The sequence below is a fragment of the Capra hircus genome, chromosome 18 (assembly GCF_001704415.2).
Source record: "Capra hircus breed San Clemente chromosome 18, ASM170441v1, whole genome shotgun sequence".
Lineage (NCBI taxonomy): Eukaryota > Metazoa > Chordata > Mammalia > Artiodactyla > Bovidae > Capra > Capra hircus.
Window position 1 is genome coordinate 52,940,929 of NC_030825.1, and position 24,079 is coordinate 52,965,007.

General features: G+C 49.2%; 1 protein-coding gene across 1 annotated transcript; it reads right to left on the reverse strand.

Moving 5' to 3' along the window:
- On the reverse strand, positions 300–13,492 carry PLAUR (plasminogen activator, urokinase receptor). The gene is made up of 7 exons (XM_005692612.3): positions 13,315–13,492; positions 12,337–12,447; positions 10,821–10,964; positions 4,880–5,032; positions 3,986–4,120; positions 2,403–2,549; positions 300–1,509 (listed from the first exon to the last, which is right to left on the reverse strand). Exons 1-7 carry the CDS (start codon positions 13,364–13,366, stop codon positions 1,256–1,258), a joined length of 996 nt encoding a protein of 331 aa, XP_005692669.2. The 5' UTR covers positions 13,367–13,492; the 3' UTR covers positions 300–1,255.

Genomic DNA, 24,079 nt, shown 5'->3' on the forward strand with positions numbered 1-24,079 from the left:
ATCTGCCTGTGATGCTGGGGACCTGGGTTCGATCCCTTGGTCAGGAAGATCCCCTGGAGAATGGCTCCCCATTCCAGTTTTCTTGCCTGGAGAATCCCATGGACAGAGGAAGCTGGTGGGCCACAGTTCATGGGGCCACAAAAGACTCAGACATGACTGAGCGGCTAACACTTTCACTTTCATTTATATGTATAACTGAATTACACTGCTGTACTCCTGAAACTAACACAACATTGTTCATCAAGTATATTCCAATATAAAATAAAAATTGAGAAGAGAAAAGAAACCCTGTCCTCCACCTGCCCCCAGATACCATGGAAAATGTTCTTTTTCTTCATAGCATTCCAGGGAAACAATTTTGTCTCTGCAGGCTTGCCTCAGCAAACCATGGAAAACATGAATTCTGCCATGTTGTGGTCGAAGAGTACCATTGAAATGGTAGTTCTCACAAAAAATAAATTAAAAAGAGAAACAAAAGAAATGGTAGTTCTGGCTTTTTCTCAGTTGGCCTGAGAGCATCCTAGGAAATATAGCCCAGCCTTTATCTCCGGCCCACAGAGCAGCAAGGGTATGAAGTCCTGTCCTTAGTCCTCATGGCAGGGCTCCCAGGGGTCATCTATTCATCTCCTGTCTCAGAGCCCCCTAGGAAACGCAGACATGTCCCTTTAGAGTAACAAAATAGTCTTGACCTTTGGATGTGGGAGAAGAGACTGGCAGGTTAATGCTTGGGTCAGTGAGTTGGAAAGTTGCATTTGGAGGCCAGAAATAGATGTGGAGGTGGCTTTGGGTGGAAGGCTGTGTGGGACAGCTCCCAAGGCCGGGGTCTCTAATGCCTGGGTCCTGCAATATGACCCCCTAATTCCAGGAGCCTGTGAAAAGGTGCCCCCCCCCCATTCATCCTCTCTGGAGAAGGGCAGATGTGGCCTTGTTCACTGGTTCAAAAATCTTATTTTTCATACTTTAATACTGAACTTATATTTCGGTATAAAATATTAAATAAAACAAATATTAATTAATAATAACAATAGCCGCAACACTATCAATAATCACTTGAGCTCTCTCCTGCTGGCCGGCAGCCTTTTGCTAGCTTTTTTCCTCTGGTTCTCACAGCTCTCTCTCTGGGCAGCTGGGAAAACTGAAGCCCAGAGAGGGCAGCCCACTGGCCTGAGGTCACACAGTAAGTTGGTAGGGCTGGGAACTGAGGGAAGGGCAAAGGGGTCCCCTGGATCCAGCCAGTGTGGTGGGAATGTGGGGTTCAAGTGCAGAGGAGAGTGGCTCCCCAAAGTCTGGCAGTCAAGAGCAGGCTGACAAAGAAGCTGAGGTGGGCAGGGCTGGTCTGGGGGGCACCCCCCTTGCGGGGCTGGGCGTCCCTGGCTGGGTGGTTACAGCCATTTCCAGTACAGCAGGAGACGTTGACATGGGTGAGGTCGAAGGCTTCAGCCACGTGGAGGCTTTGGCACCACGAGGGGGCTGCGCAGCCTCTGATGGTGTAGCTTGGGTTCCTCAGTCCTGAAGAGAGAGAAGGACCACGTGAGACTCCGAGTTCTGGGGACTGGAAACTGGAATTCTCACTGCATGACGCGCCACCTCGTGGTGGGTGCCACCTGGAAAAGCAGCCGGTCTAAGCCGGGTGCAGGGATGCCTGGGCTTTCCCTCAGACCCTTCCAGGGGCTCTGTGAAGTCAAAATTATTCTCATAATAATGCTACAACCTCACTTGCCTTTTTTCTTTTTTTTCTCTCACAAGGGGTTTCCTAGAAACCCAAGGGCATGTGATCTTGCAACAGACTGAATGCAGAGGCAAATATGAGGGTCCAGCTGTCTTCTATTAAGCCAGACATTAAAGAGATTGCAAAGAACAATGTTCATCTTCTCGCTCACTTTTCTTTCCTTTTGGAAAATGTCTCCTTCCCCCCCCCCCCCATAAAAATATGTTCACATGTCATGAGTTTTCAATTGTTCTTTTAAAATGAATAAGTACATTTTAAAGTCTCTTGGTTTTCATTTCTAATGCAGTAAATAGCTACAGACGTAACTGACATAAATAGTAAGTTTTAGGAGCATCAAGGAATTTTGAGACCCCAAAGTTTGAAAAGCTCTGGAATAGAGGAACCCGGTCCCGGACACCTCAGGATGGAATCTCATGAAGTCCGCAGAAGTCCCACCCACCCACGGAAGCTCCACTCCCCCAGAAATAAATCCACTTGTCTGTAGGGCAGATACCCACTTCCTAATAAAGGAGTCCTAAGTCCTTGCTACACTTTGCACCCTCCTGAAGGAAGTCCTACCTTTTCCAACAGGACGATCCACCTCAATTAAGTCCAGTTTCATAGGAGGTTACCTCTTGCAGAACCCCCCCCTCACACAACTCCCCACCCCCCTCAAGCATCCAAGTATCCTCACCTTTAGTGCCTGTCGCTTCCAGACATCGATTCATAGGGCCGCGGCAGTCAATGAGGAAAGTTTCTTCAGAGGAACATCTGTGGGCGCTGTTCCCCTCACAGCTGTAACACTGCAAGCCGTTTGGTGGCAGGTTTTGAATCTCCAGGACTTGGGAGAAGATCAGTGACAGAGAAACCAAGGAAATTAGCCCGAAGGGTTTCCCACCGTTAGGTCTCCAGGACTCCCCCCTCTCAGCCAGAGATGTCATGGCGCTCCCTTGTGGTCAGACCTCGGAACAGCACCCTCTTTGGGCGGGGGTGAGGGTTGCGGGGGTGGTTCTTTGAGGCTTGTGACAGAAATCTCCCCACGAACCCTCACCTGCCTAGACTCTGGATAAGGCGAAACAGTCCCTGCCTTCAGAGAACTTACGATTTAGAGCTACACTGTCCCTGGACTTCCCTTGTGGTCCAGTGGTTAAGAATCCACCTGCCAACGCAGGGTACCTGGGTTCGATCCCTGGTCCAGGAAGATCCCACATGCCACGGAGCAACGAGGCGTGAGGGCCACAGCTTTGGAGTCTGGGCTCTAGAGCTGGAGAAACACTGACTCCTGAACCTCGCGTGCCCTAGGGCCCGTGCCCCGCAACAGAAGCCGCTGCAATGTGAAGCCCACACACTGCAACTAGAAAGCAGCCCTCTCTCTGCAGCTAGAGAGAGCCCATGGGCAGCAACAAAGATCCAGTGCGGCCATAAAAAGAAATAACAAATAAATAATAGAGCTACACTGTCCCATATGATGGGCGCTAGCCACCTGTGGTTGTTTCCACTGACACTAAACTGAATATGGAATGAAATCCAAAATTCAGTTCAACTGCTCAATAGCCATATGTAGTAGAGGCTACTCTATTGGACAATACTGATACAGAAATTTCCATCACCATCGAAAGTCCTGTTGGCCAATAATTGTTTGCAGAGACAGAGTAACGCAAAGGATCTAGATTATACTTGGGAGGGCAGAGTTAGGGACATCTTTCCTGAGGATGATGCTTTAAAGCTGAGACCTGATGAAGGAGAAATAGCCAGCCAGGTAAACTCCTAGGGGAGATGTGTTCCCGGTGGAGGGTACTGTATGTGCAAAGGCAATGAGGCAGACACATGCTGGGTTACAGACAGCATAATAGAAGCTTCGGACAGCATTTTAAAAGCAAGTGGAAGGCATTGAAATGTTTGAGGAAGAGGGACATGCTTTGATTTACATTAAAAAAAAAATCACTCTTGCTGCTGTGTTGAATGTAGGCTGTAGGGTAGCAGGAGGGGCAGCAAGGTCATTGCCACAATCTAGGTGAGAGGCCATGATGGCTGGGACCAGCGTGGTGAGCAGCGGAAGGTTTCAAGAAGATGGAGAAGCATAAAGCACAGGTCTTGGTGAGGCTTTGATGGTCTCCTTGAATTCCCACAAAATCTTTCTTGAGAAAGGGCTTGATAGGTCCATTTTTTTCCCCAGAGGAGAAAGCAGAGTGGAGGGGTTTGCCTGTGAGCAACCAGCCTGAATGCACCGCTCTGCCCGCAGTCCTAGGTCTTGCGCCGGGTCCCCTGCCCCCTCACCTGGGCCCGCATTGCATTTGGTGGTGTTGCAGCACCGCAGGAAGTGGAAGGTATGGTTGTTGTGGAATCCGGTGGGGCCTGGGCAGCCAGGAAGGATGCCGCAGCCTTTCATGTGGCGCTCATCCTCTGGATTCTCTGTGGGGACAGAGGAGGTCAGACTGTTGCTGAGGAGCGGGGACTGAATTGGTCGCCTGTCCATCTTCTGCTTCATCCTTCACTATAGGACTCTCACTGTATGAGGGGCAGCCATACATCCAACCAAGAGACACAGATTCCAGCCTCCATGGGTACAGTCAGGGCTCCTCAAGTGGCACTAGTGGTAAAGAACCCGCCTGGCAATGCAAGGGACATAAGATATGCGGGTTCGATGCCTGGGTTGGGAAAGTCCCCTGAAGGAGGGCACAGCAACCCACTCCAGTATTCATGCCTAGAGACTCCCAAGGACGGAGGAGCCTGGCGGGCTACGGTCCGTAGGGTAGCCAAGAGACATGACTGAAGTGACTTAGCATGCACACATGGGCATAGTCATGTGGCTAAGTTCTGGCCAATATGATCTAAGTAAAAAGGCTTATGGGACTTGCAGAAAGGAGAAGCTTTACAAAAGCAGGGCCACCCCCCTTTTGCCCCTTCTGTGAGGCACGAGGTCTGGTGCTCAGGAAACCATCTTGGACCATGAGGCAGTCTTGCAAATGGAAGCAACATGTAAGAAACGAGAAGGCATCTGGTGACTGTAAAACTGTCTTAGTGGCCCTAGACTTCCCATCACTGGGCTTCCTGTGTGAGTACTAACTTTATACCTTGCTTACCTCCCTGTTATTTAGGGGGTTGTTGTTAAGTGCAGCCTTTGGGAAGAACAAAGCTGGGAAGGGGAGTTGCTGGCACGTTGGGGCTCACCTTTCAGGCTCCGGTGGGTTATCACATCCACGCACTGATCTCGAGATTTGAGGCATTGCATGCTCTGGTCCCAGCCCCTCTCACAGGTGAGGTCTGTCGAGGCACAGGAAGCACATTCAAGGTAGCGGTTTCTGGAAAAAGTAGCATCTGGACCTGTTTGGGGAGGAGCAGGAAGGTGAGACCCCACGGGAGGAGTCCTAGAGACCTATCTTGCTAGAGGACTCACCTGCACATCAGTTCTTCCTTATCCCACTCTTCAGCCAGTCAACAAGTTCTGCCCATCCTATCTCCTAAATCTTCTTAGGATCCATCCCTTCCTTTCCAGCTCCATGACCGGGTCAGACCTCCTTCAATACCAGCTTCCTCCCTGGCCTCCTGGTTTCCATTCTTACCCTTTCCACCCCAGTGCCTTCCACATGGCCCTAGAAGGATGCTTCTAATACTCAAATCGAACCCAGTCTCTCCTCTGCTCAACTCTTGCATGGGTCTCCAGTGCCCTCAGAATAAAATCCAAGAAACTCAGGGTGGCATTCAAGGCCCATCAAAGACTGGCTCCTGGCCACCCTTCCTGCCTCCTTTCTCTCCCCCATCTGCTCAGACCCTATAGCAGCTTCCCTCAGACCCCAAGGGTAAGTGCTGACTCCCACCCAGCCTTTGCTTCTGCACAACACTTTACCCTGCTCCCTAATTTCCCTATCTCCTACTCGTTCTTCAGGAGTCGTCTTCCCTAATTTTTACCTCCTCCAAGAAGCCGTCCTTGACCTCCCAGGCTGGATTAGGTGCCCCTCTGGGCTCTCCAATCCCAGCTCTGTCTATTTTGGATCATCCCTGTTTGTACTAAGTTCCAGGTAGAGCCTGGGCTATCTTGTGTGCCAACATTACCCAGCACAGGGCCAGGGCCAGATAAAATATTCAATAAATATGAATTAATTATTATTATCATTTTTTGGCTGTGCGATCAGCATATGAGATCTTAGTTCCCCGAACAAAGATGAAACCCGCCCTCTGAGCACTGCAAGCACGGAGTCTTAACCACTGAACCGTCAAGGAGGTCCTGCAGCAATAGGACGTCCCACTCATGTCATACGTCAAAGTCTCACTTGACTAATCTGTGATCACTTTGCCTCTCACATGGACCTTCCTGTCCAGGCCAAGTGGATGAATTAGTTTTTCCTGGAAACACCAGAGTCATTCCTCTGCCCAGACCTTGGCTCACACCATCCCCAAGCCTGGCATGCCCTCTCCTTCCTGACCCCAGATATCCAAGTTTGAGTTTGAGCCAAGTCTTAGAGAAATTAGAGGGCTCTCTCAGCCAAGACACTTAACCGGCAGGCCAGCAGCTGTAATTAGGTGAAGCACTTACCTTCAAAGCCAAATCTTCCCCACCCCCTCCCCAAAGAAAAATAACTTAAAAGGCCAACAACCCACGTCTTCTCCAACAGCCCACGTCTTCTCATATGAACCACCATGAAAATGAAAATACAAATTGCCATCATTGCCAACATAGCTGTCTCACGTCACCCATGGGTCTCCTTCGTGAGCTCTCCTTCTTATGTTGCTCTTCTAAATGTGGATGATACCCAGGCTCTGTCTGAGGTCCTTTTTTCATTTCTCATGGTATGTACTCTCTCCCATTGGATGTTATCATTGACATTGCTTCATCTCCACCTATCTGCGGAGAAATCACGAATCTCTCTCCAGGCAAGACTTTCCTCTGCACTCCACACCTGTACACCCACGGGTCTCCTGGCGGTCCCCTGGCTATCTGTCAAACACCTGAATCTCTGCCTGGCCCCAACACGACTCTCCATCTTCTCCAAACTGCTGCTTCTCCTGAATTCCATGTCTCTGAGGTGGCCCCATCTGGTCTCCCAGGGTAGACACTTGGCAGACTCCTTGCTCTTCCATATCTAGGCATCAATCTAAACACCCCAACTTCCCTATCTTCTGTAATCCTTTTGCCGTATTGCTTCTGATCTCCATTAAGCATATTCTATTGAGTTCTTAATGTTAGACCCTGTTCTCTATTTCCTGTTGGACTCATTTTAAAATGGATTCCAGATTTCTGCTAAAAATTATCCTTTCCTCTATTTTCTTGAAGATATTGATCATAGCTATTTTAGACCTCCCCGGTCTAATAACTCCAATATCGGATTCACGACAAGTCTGTTTCTGTTGTGGGATTTTTCTCTTGGTTTCCCCAGTCGATTTGTCCTGTTTATTTTCTTCAGGATACCTTGTATGTTTTGATTAGATGCCAGACATAGATAACAAGTTGTAAAGCTTTAAATGATTTTATCTTCTGCCAAAGAGAGATTAGGTTTTCTTCCCGTAGGAACTGGATGTAGGCATTTTTGTGCGGTGCTTAGGTCATTCAGTCATGTCTGACTCTTTGCGAATCCCATGTACTGCAGCCCACCAGGCTCCTCTGTCCACAGGGATTCTTCAGGCTGGAGGGCCATGTCCTCTTCCAGGGGGTCTTCCCAACCCAGGGATCGAACCCAGGTCTCCTGCATTGCAGGCAGATTCTTTACTGAGCGGGGCTGGTCAATTTCTGATTTTGCCCTTATTCTTGGGGTGTGGTCTCAGAGGAAAGCCTGAGACTTCTCTTTCCAATTTGGCAGCTTCAGTCTCCCAGCATCACATGCTCGCTGGAATTCCTGCTCAGTTCTGTAGTTTCCCAGATACTATTTTCTGTAGAGTTTCTTGGAGTCTAACGCTATGCACATACGGCTCGCCAATGACTTGAAGGAAATCTGCAGATCTGGGGACTCCCTTTCCTGTGGTTCCATGCATTCCACGATTTTACTTCTCGTTTTCCAGACACTCTGGCAGCCCCAGGTTTCAACCTCTGCCTTCTCAGTCTAGCGACAATCTCTTTCTATCTGCGTCCCACTTCCCTTCCAGAGCAGTGAATTGGCAGGTGCACTCAAGGTAAAAGCCAGCTTGTCTCTGGAATTCAACTTCTGTGCTTCCCTTATTTCAAGGATTGGAGCACCTCTACTTCCTCTCTCCATTTGCTGCTCTTGAGTGACTTCAATGATTGGTTATAATTTATCCAGCTTTTGTAACTATCATTGGTGGTGGATAGTCGGGGAGGTGGGGTTGGTCTGAAACAAGTAACTCCACATGACCAGAACTGCATACCTGCCCTCACCATCTAACCCATCATTAAGTTATGCTTATCTGCCTGCTAAATAGCTCTTAAATCCATCCACTTTTCTCCATCTGCTGATCAGACAGACACTGTCTTCTTCTTTTTTTGTTTTTAGCCACGCCACGTGGCATGTGGAATCTTAGTTCCCTGACCAAGGACTGAGCCCATATCCCCTGCAGTGGAAGCATGAGGTCTTTCTTAACCACTGGATTGCCAAGGAAGTCGTACACTCCCTTCTTTATCTGGACAACCTCACACACCTCCAGGTTGGTCTCCCCTAATCCCAGGGACGGGGGAGCCTGGTGGGCTGCCGTCTATGGGGTTGCACAGAGTCGGACACGACTGAAGCGGCTTAGCAGCAGCAGCAATCTACCTTCCCTCGATCATTTCTTCCTTCCAATCTGTCTTCCACTCTGAGGTCAGAATGCGTGCCTGCTAAGTCGCTTCAGTCTTGCCCGACTCTCTGCGACCTAATGGACTGTAGCCCGCCAGGCTCCTCTGTCCGTGGGATTCTCCAGACAAGAACACTGGAGTGGGCTGCCACGTTCTCCTTCAAGGGATCTTCCCGACCCGGGGATTGAACCCACATCTCTTACATGTCCTGCACTGGCAGCTGGGCTCTTTACCAATAGTGCCACCTGGGAAGCCGGAGGTCAGAACAACTTGCGCATAAACACAGATCTGGTGGTGACCCTACAGCCTTTCAGGACCTCCCAGTGCTCCTCAGATGAAGTCCATATTCCCCACTACAGTCTAGAAGGCCTTGTATAACCAATTTCATCAGTTCCTCTTGCCCTGTCTGTCCTTCCTCCAGCCATGCTAGTTTCACTGTCTTCTGTTGCTTTTGTATCTGTTGCTCCTTCTGTCTGGAAAAACCCTTTCCACCGTCTTTTTAACAGCCTGACTCCTCCTCCCTCAAGACCCAGCTTAGCTGTCGCTTCCTAGAGGAAACCTCCTCTGGCCTGAGTCATTTATCTCCTCTAGGGTCCTACAGCCCCTCCCCATAGTTATCCCCGCTCTGATCACTGCCTGGTCTCTGTTTGCCCCATCTCAGCCCTGATGATTCTGGACTGTGCTCCCCTATTACAGCTCTGACCTCTCCGGTCTGTTTCCTCTGTCAGGGTCCTGACACCTTTCTCTGCGCTTCCCTGATCCCAGCTCTGACTGGGGGCAGGGCAGTCACTGTTTGGTGATGGTCTATCCTGCCCCCTCCCGGCCTCCCACCCCTGCCGTATATACACACATTACCGGACTATGAGCCCCAGAGGGGCAGGGCTCAAGGCTGCCTTGGCCATTGCTATGTCCCCAGCATCACAGAAGAACAGTTGTGTCTGATTCTTTGTGACCCCATGGACTGTAACCCACCAGGCTCCTGTGTCCATGGGATTCTTCAGGCAAGAAAAATGGGTTGCCATTTCCTCCTCTGGGGAATCGTCCCGATCCAGGGATTGAACCCACGTCTGTTACATCTCCTGATTGACAGGTGGGTTCTTTACCACTATCGCCACCTGGGAAGCCCATTAAAATCCCTATGTCCCCAAGATCCCCTAAAGAGGAAATACCAGGCCCAGTAGGAGGCCTTGAGGGAAATAGGTCCCGACTGGTCAATGTCCTCTGCACTGACCAGTGCTGTTAACTATTTTGGTTGTTATCGCTGATTACAAGTGTTCCTGAGACTCAACTGTTACTGCTTTCCTTTGGCGCATCTAACAGAAAGAGGAAGCCAACATCCTCTCTCCTGTCACTTCCTTGAAAATAAACATCTGATTCAATTCCCACCAAGGGATGAAAGTTTGAGGTCAGGATCAGTGAAAAGTTAGCAGAATCAGGGCAGATGAGAAACAAGGGCAAAACTGAGTGCAGACGCAGGCGCTCTGTTGACTGATATCACTGTGACTGGACTGGTCTTAACACATTTCCTTTCTCCCCAGGGCCAGAAAGAGGAATCTCTGCTTGACCCTGCACCATGGGCTCCTCCTTCCTATTCTTCCTCTCCTGTGAGAATTCGGAGGAATTTGAGCCTTTCTAAGTCTTTTTCTTACACTGACGGACCAGCGCCCAAAGTCATGAAACTCTACAAAAAGCCTTGCAGAAGTTTCTTCACATTCCTTTTTCATCGCCCAACTCAAGAATTGAGTCTAGGGAACTTTACCAGCCCATGGCAGCCTGTCTGGCTCCCTCCTCTTTTGACTTCCTTTAAGGACTTTGAGTCACTGGCATCACTGGTCTTTGTATCTTGGTCCCTTGCTAAGATATGAAGCATCTGTTGCCTGAACCATCTCCTCTCCCATGAGAAAAATGAGATGGCAAAATGTCAGTGAGATAACTCACCCACCACTCAAGTGGGTGTATGTATACACAGCTTCTTAAAGGCCGGTGATGTATCTTATAAATGACAACCACACACACAGAGACACACAAGCAGTGCGGGATGGGATAGGATGAGATGAGTTTGTAGTTGGGAGTGGGGCCAGTGACAGTTTGAGATGAGCTGAGATTGATTGGGGGATGGGATTAGAGATGTGTTCAGGAGGAGGATGGGTTTGAGTTGGAGAGTGTTGGGGATAAAATGAAGTTGGGGAAGGGATTGGGGTTGGGGATGGAAATGGAGCCATGTTGGAGATTTGTTTAAGATAAGGAAAGGTTTTAGCTGGGGGATCAGTCCTGGGGTAAGGCATGGAGCTGGGGTTGGAGTGGCCCCAGATTGGGGATAAGACCAGGGTGATGTTAAGACTGGGATGGGGATGTTTTCGGGTTGGGGGTGGCAAAGGCTGCCCTACTTACCAGGGTTGGGCTTGTTGCACAAGTCTGACCCGCACACGGCCTCTGAAAGGGTGATGATCTGATTTCCAGCCCGATAGCTCATGGACCTGTTGGTCTTGTCCGGATGGGTACAGCCTTTTCTCATCACATTCATCTTGTTGCTGCCTATGAGGAATGTCTCTTTGTCACCCCCAGAAACTCCCCTGGACCCAACCACCCTCTGACACTCCTGGTTATAAAGTCACCTGCTCCCAGGACCGACCCCTGCCAGGCCTCTTCTCCTAATTGAGTCCAACTCTGTCTTTTCTAGACTTCCCCATCCTCCCCATCAACCTCTATACCAGAAGCCTACTCTCTCTTAATGACAACACTGTACCATTCTGGATCTATCAACTCCTCCCTCCCAGCTTGGAGATCTTAACAGAGAGAGGCCTCTAGTAGGAATCTTTAAAGGAAAATGCTTTGAACTTACCAAAAAGTACAAGAGAATGATATAATAAATACTGAGCACTAGTCACAAAACTTTATAAAATATTAGTATTTTGTTATATTTGTTTCAGATTTTTTTTTTTTAAAAAGAGAAACCAAGTTTAAAAGATAGTTAAAGCCTCCTGCTTACTGCCCTCCTCCCAATCCCATTTCTCTTATTCCCTGTCTGAAGGCAACCACTGATATAAGTAATTCTCACCGCTGTGTATGCACAATGTATGTCATTGCTTATTTTGACTGTTAAATACTATTTCTAGTAAAAGGTGTCCAACTCTGCGACATGCCTTTTTTTCCCTCTTTCAATCTTACATTTTTGAGATGTATCCAGGTTAATACTTACAGCCTTGTGTATGTGTGTGTGTGTGTGTGTGTGTGTGTTAGTTGCTCAGTCGTGCCCGACTCTTTGTGACCCCCATGGACTGTAGCTCGCCAGGCTCCTCTGTCCATGGAATTCTCCGGGCAAGAATACTGGAGTGGGTTGCCATTCCCTTCTCCAGGGGATCTTCCCAACCCAGGGATTGAACCTGGGTCTTCCACATGTCAGGCAGATTCCTTATCATCTGAGCCACCAGGGAAGTCCCTGACAGCCCTAGTACCTTCATTTCAGCTGCCCTGGGGTATAATGTGTGATTATGCTTACAGGTTTCTCCTCTGCTGACCCTAAGTTCAGTCTCCAGTTTTCTGGGTCACGAATATGAGGACTAGGAACATCCTTTTACATGTGTCTCAAGGCAAGTGTGGCTAAGGTTCTTTGGGGTCTCTACATTCCTTGAAGTTTAACTGCTGCTGGTAGGTTATGTTAATCTTTATTTGTATCAGATATTGCCACGTGGCTCTGTTCCGTGGATGAACAAATTTACCTCCCTAACGGCAGAGCCCGCAGTTCCACAACCTCATCGATCTCAGTACCGTCAGATTCTTAAACGCTTGTCCATCTGGTGGGCGTGTTACGGGTCTCAGCAACACTTTTTTTTTTTTTCTTGTGTATTTCCCTGATAACTCGTGAGATAAGGTTTCTCGGTCCCTCGCTTTCCCTTCCCCAGCTCACCTTCCCACACACTCAGGACCGTGGTCCTGCAGAGGTCCTGACCAGGAGCACACTCTTCAACACTGCAGCTCGTTGCGTTCTTACACTGGACGCATCGCAGGCCCCAAGAGGCTGGGGGCAGAGGGAGGGGACGAAAGAAGAGGTGTTATTGCTCTGAGCCAGGATCCTTGCCCGCTCCAAATTCGGAGTCCCCTACCGAGTTATTACTCATTCTCCCGCGGTCCAGAAAACTTTCTGAGTTATTCATTACCTAACCAACTCTCAACTCCTACCCCCCCCCACCCCGCCCTCACAGTTCCAACTCAACTTCCTTTCATTTTTCGACCCGTTTTCCATTTTCCAAAGAAAGGAGGTAAGAGGTCCCGTCGGCTAGGGTATAGTGAAAGGGGAGGAGCCTCGGTACAAGCCCTGCTTCCCTAGCCCCTGGCTCGGCCCGACTCAGCCTGACTCTCTTTAGACCTTGTGTGAAACGAGGCGCTGTCCTCCCCGTCTTATGAATGTGTGTGCGGCGGGGCGGGGGTCGGAGGGGAGGGATCTGATAGAGAGCAGGGGGCTGTGGGAGCCACTGCGACTGAGAATCCCACCTACAAAGGCGGGCTATGCGACCTCGGACCAGTTAGTTAACCTCTCTTTGCCTGTTTCTCTGTAAAAAGGGGTTAAAATAGTTCTGCCCACCCAGTCGGAAGTTGCAAGGAAGAATCTTAGAAGAGAGTCTGGCATAAAGAGCGCATTCACCAGAGGATGGCTGTCGTGAAGCTCCTTTGCTCAATAAATATTTCCTGAGCGGCTACTGTGTGCCCGGTTCCGTACCGCGGGGGGCGGGGCGCCGAGAACCGGAGAATTATTTGATTGTGGGGTGGGGGCTGGGGATTGAGCCCTCCTTCTCCAAGTCATCAGATTTTGAGCTCTCTTCCGCTCTCCCTTTCCCGCCGTCAGACCCCAGTCCCCAGCTTAGAGGTCCGGGCACCTTGCCCCTACCTGGAATGTAGGTGTGAACCAACAGCAGTAGCAGCAGCGATTTTTGGTCCATGTCCGACGGTGGCTCCTGCTCGCGATCTCCCTGCACCTCTCAGTCTGGCCCCCGGAAGGAGACAGTTTTGTGGCCCTGGGGGCTCCTCCCAGAAGTTTGCGAAAGAGCGAGTCAGCCCCAGATGCGTCCCCCGCCTCCCCTCCCCACCCGTCCCGGACCTTCCTCAAAAACTTCCTTTACCAGGGTGTGGCTAGCTGGGTTACGGGGGCTGACCCTGCTCTGACTCACGTTGGCGGTAGTCACAGCTATCCCCGGATTGCCTGGGTGTGAATTCCACTTTTCTCTCAATGCCACATCACCTAGAGGAAGGGACGTCACTCTTTAAATTAAAACTTATACCTTAGGGAATTTTGTGACTATTAGATATTACAGGGCTTTCCTTAGTCTTGTTAGGAAGGATCGTGGTTATATGGAAAGTGTCCTTCTCATTTAGAGCTGCTGGCTGAAATATTTGGGGGTGAAATAATGCAGTGTCTCCAATTTACTTTAAAACATTTCAGCCAAGAAGCAGATATTGCTGTTATGACAATGGTTTTGTGGTTATGCAGAAAACTTGTTCTTGTATTCCACAGATGCTGAAATATTTAGAGGCTGAATGTCATTGTTGCATTTGCCTTAAAATACTTTAGGAAAAAAAGAAAGGCAAAATATCATTGTTTAGTTGCTGAGTCGTGTCTGACTTGTTGCAATCCCACAGACTGTAGCCCACCAGGCTCCTCTATCCATGGGATTTCCCAGGCAAGAATACTGGAGTGGGGTGCCATTTCCTCCTCCGGGGGATCTTCCCAACCCAGGGATTGAACCTGAATCTCTGCACTGGAAGGCAGATTCTTTACTACTGAGTCACAGTTATTTCTTCATTTTAATGTTTATTTGGCTGCACTGGGTCTTAGTTCTGGCATGCAGGATCTCCAGTCTTCTCTGAGACCAGACTATGGGGGTTCCAGTTTCAGCTAGTCATTAGCTGTGCGCCCTTGTGTATATCACTAAACCTCTGAGATTTTGAGTTGTAGCATGTGGGATCTAATTCCCTGACCAAGGATTGAACCCAGGCTCCCTGAATTTGGGAGCCCGGAGTTTTAGCCACTGGAACACCAGGGAAGTCCCCATAATAAGCTTTTAAAAGAGAAAAATAAAATACAAAACATGAAATAGCCTCTCCCTCCCAGTCAGAGCAATTTAATGCGGTAGAATTAAATGCCTGAAATGGGCACTGGCCCACATGGAGTGCCTCAACAACCTCTGTCAACATTTACCAAGGACCTGCTCTCTGCCAGGCACTGGTCCAGAAGCTGTGGACCCAGCAGAAATGTCCCTGACCTTGTGACAGCAGGGAGTAACTATGTATTACCTGGTCTATCACTGTCAGACTGTGATAAGTAAAATGCAGAAAAACAAATCGGGCTGAAGGAGGTGCCAGGGTACAAGTGAGGTGAGGTTGGGTTTAGGCCAGGTAATCCTGGAGGGCTTTCCTGAGGAGGTGACATTTGAACAGAGGCTGAATGTAGTGAGAATAGATGTTCAGACAGATGGTCCAGGAAGAGTTCCAGGGAAAGGAAACAGTTAGTACAAAGACCCTGGGGTGGGAGGGGACCTGATGAGACCTAGGAACAGCAGAGAGGCCAGTGTAACTGGAATAGAATTAAGAGGGACACAGTAGTAGGCTGTAAGTAAGCAGTAGCTATCTCTACCACTGCAATAATGATTAAACTATTGTTATTCTTACTAATGTATCAAAGCCTTAAGGTAATCACTTTAATATAAGATAAGAAAAGGACTTCCCTTGTGGTCCAGTGGTTAAGAATCTGATTGCTAATGGAGGGAACATGACTTCATTCCCTGGTCCAGGAAGATTCCACATGCTTTGGGGCAACTAAGCCCAAGCCCTGCAACTACTGAGCTCGAGGGCCGCAACTAGACAGTAGCCCTGGATCTCTGCAACTGGAGAAAGCCCACGTGCAGCCGCGAACACCCAGTTCAGACAAAAATAAATGAATGAATTAATAAAAAAGATAAGGTAAGAAAAATCTCAAAGAAATTCTCTTTTCCAAGAGGCAGTACACCTAGTGATTCAGAGTGTGGGGGCTGAGACCAGGCTGCGGGTGTTCCAGTTTCAGCTACTCACTAGCTGTGTGGCCGTGGGCAGGTTACTTAACCTCTCTGGGCCTCAAGTCCCCTATCTGGAAAGGGAAGCTAATTACCTCCCTTTCCAGTGTACATTCTTGCACAGTGCCTGGCGCTGTGCAAGTGCTCAATAATAATAATAATAGCAAGCACTCAATAATAATAATAATCATAGCAAGTGCTCAATAAGAAAGTCACTGCCATTGTTATCCCTGTTGGATCCAGATTCTAGACTCTGGTCCTGCGTTTCCTCTCTGTGGGTAGGACAGGGCAGGAAGTAGAACTATCATGTTGACTCATGAGGACAGCAGTTGTCGTGCTGACGACAGCAGGATAGTACAGCTCAACCGATATCCTCATCGCCAAGCGTCAGTCTCCTCATGTGGAAAAGTCAGGCCCTCTTGGGGTTGGCTTGAAGTCTGAATGAGATACTGATGCAGATGAGGTGAGGAGATAGAAAGTCGGGGTGTTGGCCCAGGTGGCCTTGAGACCCGGTTCAGCCCCTTGCTCCTGGGGGACCCTGGGCAGGTGGCTTCACTCCATGGATCCTTGCTTTTCCCAGCTGTGAAATGGGTCTGGGGCGGGTGGAAGCATCTCTCGGTGAAGAGTAGCTTCAGGTTTGTTAGTTCACGGAGCTGTGTGGTCTGGCGCTGCCACTTCCTGGCCGGATGACCTCATCACTATGGACTACGAGTTCCTCTTTTATTTGAAGACAGAGAAATAACTCGGAGCGCTCCCATCCTCCCACCCCAGACTGCTCTAGTTTTCTGAAATCTGTCCATCTGTCTCTCCCTTTCTGTGTCTTTGTCTTTTTTTCGTTTGGCTGTGAAGCATATGGTACCACAGTTCCTGGACCTCACCCCCACAGTGGAAGCACAGTCTTAACCACTGGATGGCCAGGGGCAAGTCCCTCTTTGTCTTTTTCAATATGTCCGTTTTGCTCCTTTCTTTCTTTCTTTCTTTTAAATATTTATTTATTTGGCTACACCAGGTCTTAGTTGCAGCAGGAGAACTCTTAATTGTAGCATGTGGGATCCAGTTCCCGATCAGGGACTGAACCCGGGCCCCCTGTGTTGGGAGCATGGAGTCTTAGCCACTGGATCACCAGGGAAGTCCCACTCCTTTCCTCTGTCTCTCCCTGTCTCTCCGACTCTGTCATCCACTTCTGTGTCTCTGGCTCTTTCTCCCTCGCTGTCTCTGTCTCTGACTTGTTCTAAGTGACACACACTGTGAGGTCCAGTGACGTGTTATGGGAGGAGAAGGGCAGGAGGCTGGAACGTGGACAGTTCCAGAAAAAAAAAAAAAAAACGCAGGAATGCCAGCTCCTTCCTCCTCTGACTCACGTGGGCCTCACCCAGCTCCTACCTGCCTGTGGGGTCCTGGGTGAGGTCCAGAGGGTTTTGGGGGTTCCCCAGGGCTGGGGAGAGGAAAATCTCCTGCAGAAATATAGAGGGAGAGGGATCGAGAGATAGAGGCAGACAGAAAAGGAGAGACAGTGAGAGCGCCAGGGGCCAAACACAGCCAGACTCGGGAAATCGGAGAGGGACGCAGAGACTCAACACACACTTTAAAATACGGCTTCTCTGGTGGCTCAGTGGTAAAGAATCCTCCTGCCAATGCAGGAGATGTCGGTTCAGTCCCTGGGTCGGGAAGATCCCCTGGAGAAGGAAATAGCAACCCACTCCAGTATTCTTGCCTGAGAAATTCCATGGACAGAGGTGCCTGGCGGGCTATACAGTCCATGGGCTCTCAAAGGAGTCAGACACAACTTAGTGACTAAACAACAACAATATTTAAAATAGATAACCAGCCAGGACTTACTGATAGCACAGGGAACTCTGTTCAGTACTCTGTAATAGTCTGAATGGGAAAAGAAACTGAAAAAGAATAGATGTACGTATCAGTTCAGTGCAGTTCCGTTCAGTCTCTCAGTCATGTCCAACTCTTTGCGACCCCATGGACTGCAGCACACCAGACCTCCCTGTCCATCACCAACTCCCGGAGTTTACTCAAACTCATGTCCATTGAGTGGGTGATACCATCCAACCAACTCATCCTCTGTTGTCCCCTTTTCCTCCTGCCTTCTGTCTTTCCTAGCATCAAGGTCTTTTCAAATGAGTCAGCTCTTTGCATCAGGTGGCCAGAGTATTGAAGCTTCAGCTTCAACATTAGTCCTTCCAAAGAATATTCAGGACTGATTTCCTTTATGATGGACTGGTTGTATGTCCTTGCAGTCCAAGGGACTCTCAAGAGTCTTCTCCAACACCACAGGTCAAAAGCATCAATTCTTCGGCACTTAGCCTTCTTCACAGTCCAACTCTCACATCCATACGTGACAACTGGAAAAACCATAGCCTTGACTAGACGGACCTTTGTTGGCAAAGTAATGTCTCTGCTTTTGAATATGCTGTCTAGGTTTGTCATAACTTTCCTTCCAAGGAGTAAGCGTCTTTTAATTTCATGGCTGCAGTCACCATCTGCAGTGATTTTGGAGCCCCCCCCCCCAATAAAGTCTGTCACTGTTTCCCCATCTATTTACCATGACGTGATGGGACCAGATGTGTGTATAGGTATAAGTGGATCACGTTGCTGTACCACTAAAATTAGTACAACATTATAAATCAACTATAGTCCAATATAAAATAAAAATTTTTTTAAATGCCCAGATTCTGAAGATTGGCTGCACAACAATGGGAATAGTACCCTTAACATGACAAATTTTATGTTATATGCATTTTATCAAAATTAAATATTTTTTCATTGCAAAAGAAGACTGAAGCTGAGAGCCCAGGACAGAGGCAGAGACAGATTAACAGACAGAGTTTGCTAGAAGGACCCTCTGCTGCCTTCAAAGAGAGAAAAGTGGAGGCAGATTGACAGACACTCCCTGTGTGTAATCCCCTCAGCCTCTTGCCATCTGACTGAGGAAGTGACCCCCTCTGGCCTGGGCTGATAGTGGAGGTGGGGCTGTACCTATTACCTTCCCAACTCCAGGAGGCCTGACAGGCAATACTCATGGGCTTTCCCATCCTGGCCTGGCTACCTCCCAGATGGGGGACATCTCCTCTCAGGCCCTCGCCTTTCCCTCTACAAAAATGAGGGACAAAAGAGGACCTATCCTCGGCAGCGGCAGAGCTGGGAGACCCTGACGTCCACACCCCTTTTCCCCCCTTTTCCAGATAGACAAACTGAGGCCCAAAGCGGGACACTGTGAATGAGGACCTCCGCCTCTCGGTTTGATGGGGCTCTGTAGCCATGCAGGGGAGTGGCCTGAGTGCTTTATCTATATAACCTAGTGAATCCTCACAATCCCCTGTTTTACAGTTGAGGAAACTGAGGTTCTGAGAGGTGTAGTAGGCTTGATCAGGTGGCCTTGGCCCGAGATGTCCTGGAGCGGGGCTTGGGTTCCTAGCCGGACACTGAGGCCAGGTCGCGGCAGTGAGAGCACCAGATCCTAGCCACTAGACTGGTGGTCAGTGACAAGGGTCCTGGCCCTTTGGCTCTGTAGAAAATAATTTCCACCAAGACAGAAAGTCGTGACGCAGGTCAAGTATTCATTAAGAGGAAAAAGAGTACATTATGTGTGGAGAGACACGCGAGGGGACTCAGAGAGAGAGTTCTTGAGTTGCACCTTCGTGCAGTTTGAATTACTTTCATGGGGCATTTCCTCTGGGTTTCATTTGGCCGATCATTTTGACTGGACTGGTTCACAGTCCGTAGGTGATGCATCTCAGGATCTTCCCATGTGTGCACACGCATCTCTTATCCAAGATGAATTCTACCAAAAATGTGTATGAGTAGAGAATATCTGTTGTCATAACTCCCCTTTGGCCTCGAAGGAGCAATCTCCTGACTTTGAGAAAAAGAAATGTGTGGTCTAGGCAGGGCCTGACCTCCTCTCTTAATTGTCCTGCTATTCTCCTCTTAGAGTTTCAGCCCGCAGGGGATGAATCTTCAATCACTTTACCCTGGGCAGGAGGGAGGAACGCATCTATCTCTTGCCTTAGGCTGAGCAATGACCTCCCAAGAGATACAGGTCCTAAGCTCTGTAACCTGTGATGTTACCTCATGTGAACAAAGGGTCTCTGCAGATGCGACTAAGTCAGGGAGCTTAAGGTGGGGACATCCCTTATCCTGAAGATCTGAGTGGGCCCTACGTGTAACCACAAGTGTCAATATAGAGGGGAGGCAGGGGAGGCAGGCGACTACAGACAGAGTGAAGGAAACTGGGCTCAGAGAAAGAAGACGTTTTGCTTCTGGCTTTGAAGATGGAGGAACCAAGGAATCGAAGAGGGGCTGCTCTCACTACTAAAAATCAGGCAAAGAGATCACTGAGCCCCTACAGTTTCTGGAGGGAGTGCCATCCTGCTAACCCCATGGTCTGGACCCCTTAGGACTCATTTCAAGGGTTTCTCATGTGGTCCAGTGGCTAAGCCTGCCCTCCCAATGCAGGCAGCCCTGTTTCCAACCCTGGTCAGGGAACTAGATCCCGTATGCTGCAACCAAAGATCCTGCATGCTGCAACTAAGACCCAGCGCAGTCCATAAATAAAAGATATAAAGTATAAATAAATATAAATGAATATATAAATGTGTAATTACATGTAAAAAAACTCATTTCAGACTTTCAACCTCCTGTGCTGTAAGAGAATATATTCCTTTTGCTTTAAAGCAGTAAGTTGGTGGTAATTTATTATGGCAACAATAGCAAATGAATACCAGAGGTTATTGGACTTCCCAGGTGGCTCAGTGGTAAAAAAAATCCACCCGCAATGCAGGAGACAGAGACGTGGATTAGAGCTCCTGGGGGTCTAGAAGATCCCCTGGAAGAGGAAATAGCAACCCACTCTAGTATTCTTGCCTGGAGAATCCCATGGACAAAGGCGCCTGGTGAGCTACAGTCTGCGGGGTTGCAAAGAGTGGGGCACGACTTAGGGACTGGGCACACGTAAGAGGTTAAGTTACCTGCCTTTGATGACTTGTAAGTACAGAGTCAGGATTTGGATCCAAGGCTCTGCGGCTCACACTTATAACTACCATACTGGGTTTGGGTAACTACTGTGCTGTCCTGGTGGGGCAAGAACCAGGGGCGGGGAGCCCCCAGCCTCTTTCCAGACCATCCTCTATTAGTCCTCTTTGCCTCGCTTCCCCCTGATTTCATGACATTACAGTGGCCTGGAGACAGGATGGGAGCCAGAGGAAAAACATTTGCTGAGTTTGTGCAATGAAAGATTTTCCTACCTCTAGCTCTTAGCAGCTTACGTTTCCCCCCTTAGGTAACAGTAGCAGAAATAATCATTGTGATCTGAGAGTTAATATTGCTAATAGATTAAAAGCTCCAATCAGGGGCTGAAGGGTGTGCCTATTTAAAAAAAAAAAGAAGAAGAAGAAGCAAACAAGGAAAAAGATATGCTGAAGTCCTAACTCCCTGTACTCAGAATGTGACCTTATTTGGAAACAAGGGTGTTGTTGCTGATGTAATGAGTTAAGATGAGGTCAGAGTGGAGAGGAAAAACAAGAGTGTCAGTCACTCGGTCGTGTCCAACTCCTTTCGACCTCATGGACTGTCGCCCACCAGGCTCTTCTGTCCATGCATGGAATTCTCCAGGCAAGAGATACTGGAGTGGGTAGCCATTCCCTTCTCCATGGGATCTTCTTGACTCAGGTGTTCAACCTGGGTCTCTGGCATTGTAGGCAGATTCTTTACTGTCTGAGCCACCAGAGGAGACCCGTAGTAGAGTAGGGTGGCCCCCCTAATCCAATGTGAATGACGTCTTTATAAGAAGGTGGTCAGGTGACAACAGAGACTCAGGGAGAAGACCCATGTGACGCTGAAAGCAGAGATTGGACATATAAACTGCCAGCCAAAGACTTCTAGCAAATCACTAGAAGCTGCCAAGAGGCAAGAAAGGATCCCCTGACTGGTTGCAGAGAGAGCACTGTCCTGTCAACACCTCCATTTTGGACTTCCAGCCTCTAGATTGCAAGATAATACATTTCTGCTCTTTCGAGTCACACAGTTTGTGGTACTTTGCTGTGGCAGCCACAGGACATGGATATAGCTCCTGTGAATTGACAAAAAATTAGGAAAGGATGGAAGAAGACACACAATGGCAAAACTCCCCTGGTAATCCAGTGGTTAAGAATCTGCCTGCCAATGCAGGAGATGCGGGTTCAATCCCCAGGTGGGGAAGATCCTCTGGAGGAGGAAATGGTCACCCACTCCAGTATTCTTGCCTGGAGAGTCGCATGGACAGAGGGGCCTGGCGGGCTGCATACAGTCCATGGGGCTGCAAAAGAGTCGGATGCAGCTGAGCACACACAGGATGGTGTCCTGCCACACCCCTTTCTCCTAAGGTTGGCAAAAATAAAACACCTGGAAGATGCACAAAGCTAGGGAGTCTATGGGGAAATGGGCACTCCCCACACTACTAACAGGAGTGTAAACAGACGGGCGTTTGGCAATCGCTCTCAAATTTACAAATGTAGAAAACGCTCCTGATGTTGCAAAAACACTTCACCGCTTCTGGGAACTCGAACTCTGTACCTACGTTTTTCACCGCAGCTGTTTGTAATTACAGGGAACTGTACAAGAGGTTTGTACCAAACTGTACAAGAGGTATGGAGAAGGAAATGGCACCCCACTCCAGTGTTCCTGCCTGGAGAGTCCCAGGGACGGGGGAGCCTGGTGGGCTGCCGCCTATGGGGTCGCACAGAGTCGGACACGACTGAAGCAACTTAGCAGCAGCAGCAGCAGTACAAGAGGTATACTTATCCAACAAGAAAAAAAAAGAGGAAATTATGTAATTCAGGTTACCTGATTGTCAGGTGGAAAAATCTAGGGGCAGAATTGTGTGTATCATATACTGTTGTTTGTCTATAAAAGGGGGGGTGGGTGGGTGCTCATTTGTGTCCAATTCTTTATGACCCCCTGGACTGTAGCCTGCCAGGCTTCTCTGTGGTGCTTTCCAGGCAAGAATACTGGAATGGGTTGCCATTTCCTCCTCCAGGGCATCTTCCCAACCTGGGGATTGAACCTGCATCTCCTGCTTTAGCAGGAGGATTCTTTATCACTCAGCTCCCTGGGAATATTTGCTTGGACATGCATTAGAGAATTGCCCTGAGGTCCCCCACCTCCAGGTTTTAAATTAAGGGCAGGGAGGCATGGAAAGGACATTTCCCTGCCCTTCACAATCTTTACTCAGAAAACCTCGACCTGTTTACTCAGCCTCAGTTATCAGCTCACCTTTGAGGAGACTGGCTGCTACTCACAAAGCACCAGGAGCTGCTCCCTCCTCCAGGAACCTCAGGCTCCCTGGGGACTGTTCTCCCTTCTTCCCACCTCTCCTGAACCAAGAGGCTGGGGATCCACCTGGGAAGGAGGTGGCCTCCTCCCTAGACTCGTCTCTGCCACAGCATCCCATCCCATGGAGAGAAGAGACACCGCCCCACCCCAGCCTCCTGCCTTTCTCTTTAGGACTGGTACCTTCCCAAGTGGGCTCCTTGACTCTACACCCTGATTGAGGGCCCCGCCCTGGAGTCTGGAAAGCCCAGCAAGGCCTGTGGAGTCACCTTGGACTGGTCCTTTCTCTCTGCTGGGATCTCTCCTCTGAGCCAAGAGGGGAGCCCAGCCCCAGCCTTGCCAGGCCCACTGCCAGAAGATGACGGTTACAATGGGGAGAAGCTGAGACGATGATACCATCGAGCACCTGTTGTTCTCAGCGTTCTTCTCTGATGCATCAGCTCGTTTTATCCTCATGGCAGCCCTATGACATAAGCCCTCCTACGCGCGCTCTTTGACAAATGAGGATACTGAGACTCAGGGGCGTGAAATGTCCAAGATTACCCCGCTTGAGGAGGCAGAACTGGAACCTGAATCCTGGCCTTCTGATTCCTCAGTGCTCACCCCCCTTGGCATGTGGTTTCCTTGAAGCCTGAGCATCACTAGTATACATCACCTGTACAGGAATGTAGCCAACAGAGCCTTTCCTGAGGGCCCTGGGTTGATCCCAGTTTAGTGTCACCAGGGCAGTGATATATCTCTCTTCTTATCTGCTTAGGGACTGGTGGAGCCCTGAGGGTCTAATTCTTCCTGGGAAGTGTCAGCCAAGCTGTGGTCTCCTAACACCTGATATAGATCCTGGGGGTAGGGCAGGGGTCAGAGCCAGAGCTTGCAGGACGATGGAACTGCCCGTTGAAGATGATCAATTCTGATTTCAAATCATAAGGATTTCAGAGGTGAAAGAAATGGACCTCAGGGTTCAACACACCGAGGCTCCAAATGAGAGGGAAGGGGCAGCCCCAGAGTTACTTCTCAAAGGAGAGGCAGGTGGGACTCAAAGCTGGTGAAGAGACATTCCAAGCACTGGGACTCAAAGGCCCTTTGTGGGTGGTTGAGATGGATCTTATCTCCATTGAGCAGATATGCAAATCAAGCCTTTCTGCAGAGGTGAGGGCAAGAGAGCATTGTGGGCCTCATCAGGAGGGGCGCGCTGTCTTCCCTCTTCCCTCTTGGTGGAGCCCAACAGTCAAGGCAGTGGGGCCTGGGTTCAAATCCTGGTTGTGCCAGAATCCTCACCTTGTGGCCTCG

Excerpts from the sequence above, each read along its gene's own strand:
- PLAUR (XM_005692612.3), bottom strand. The coding sequence starts at position 13,366 with ATGGACCAAAAATCGCTGCTGCTACTGCTGTTGGTTCACACCTACATT. Across the intron at positions 4,121-4,879 it reads AACCCACCGGAGCCTGAAAG|AGAATCCAGAGGATGAGCGC; the intron begins GTGAGCCCCAAC and ends CTGTCCCCACAG. Across the intron at positions 1,510-2,402 it reads GGAAGCGACAGGCACTAAAG|GACTGAGGAACCCAAGCTAC; the intron begins GTGAGGATACTT and ends CTCTCTCTTCAG.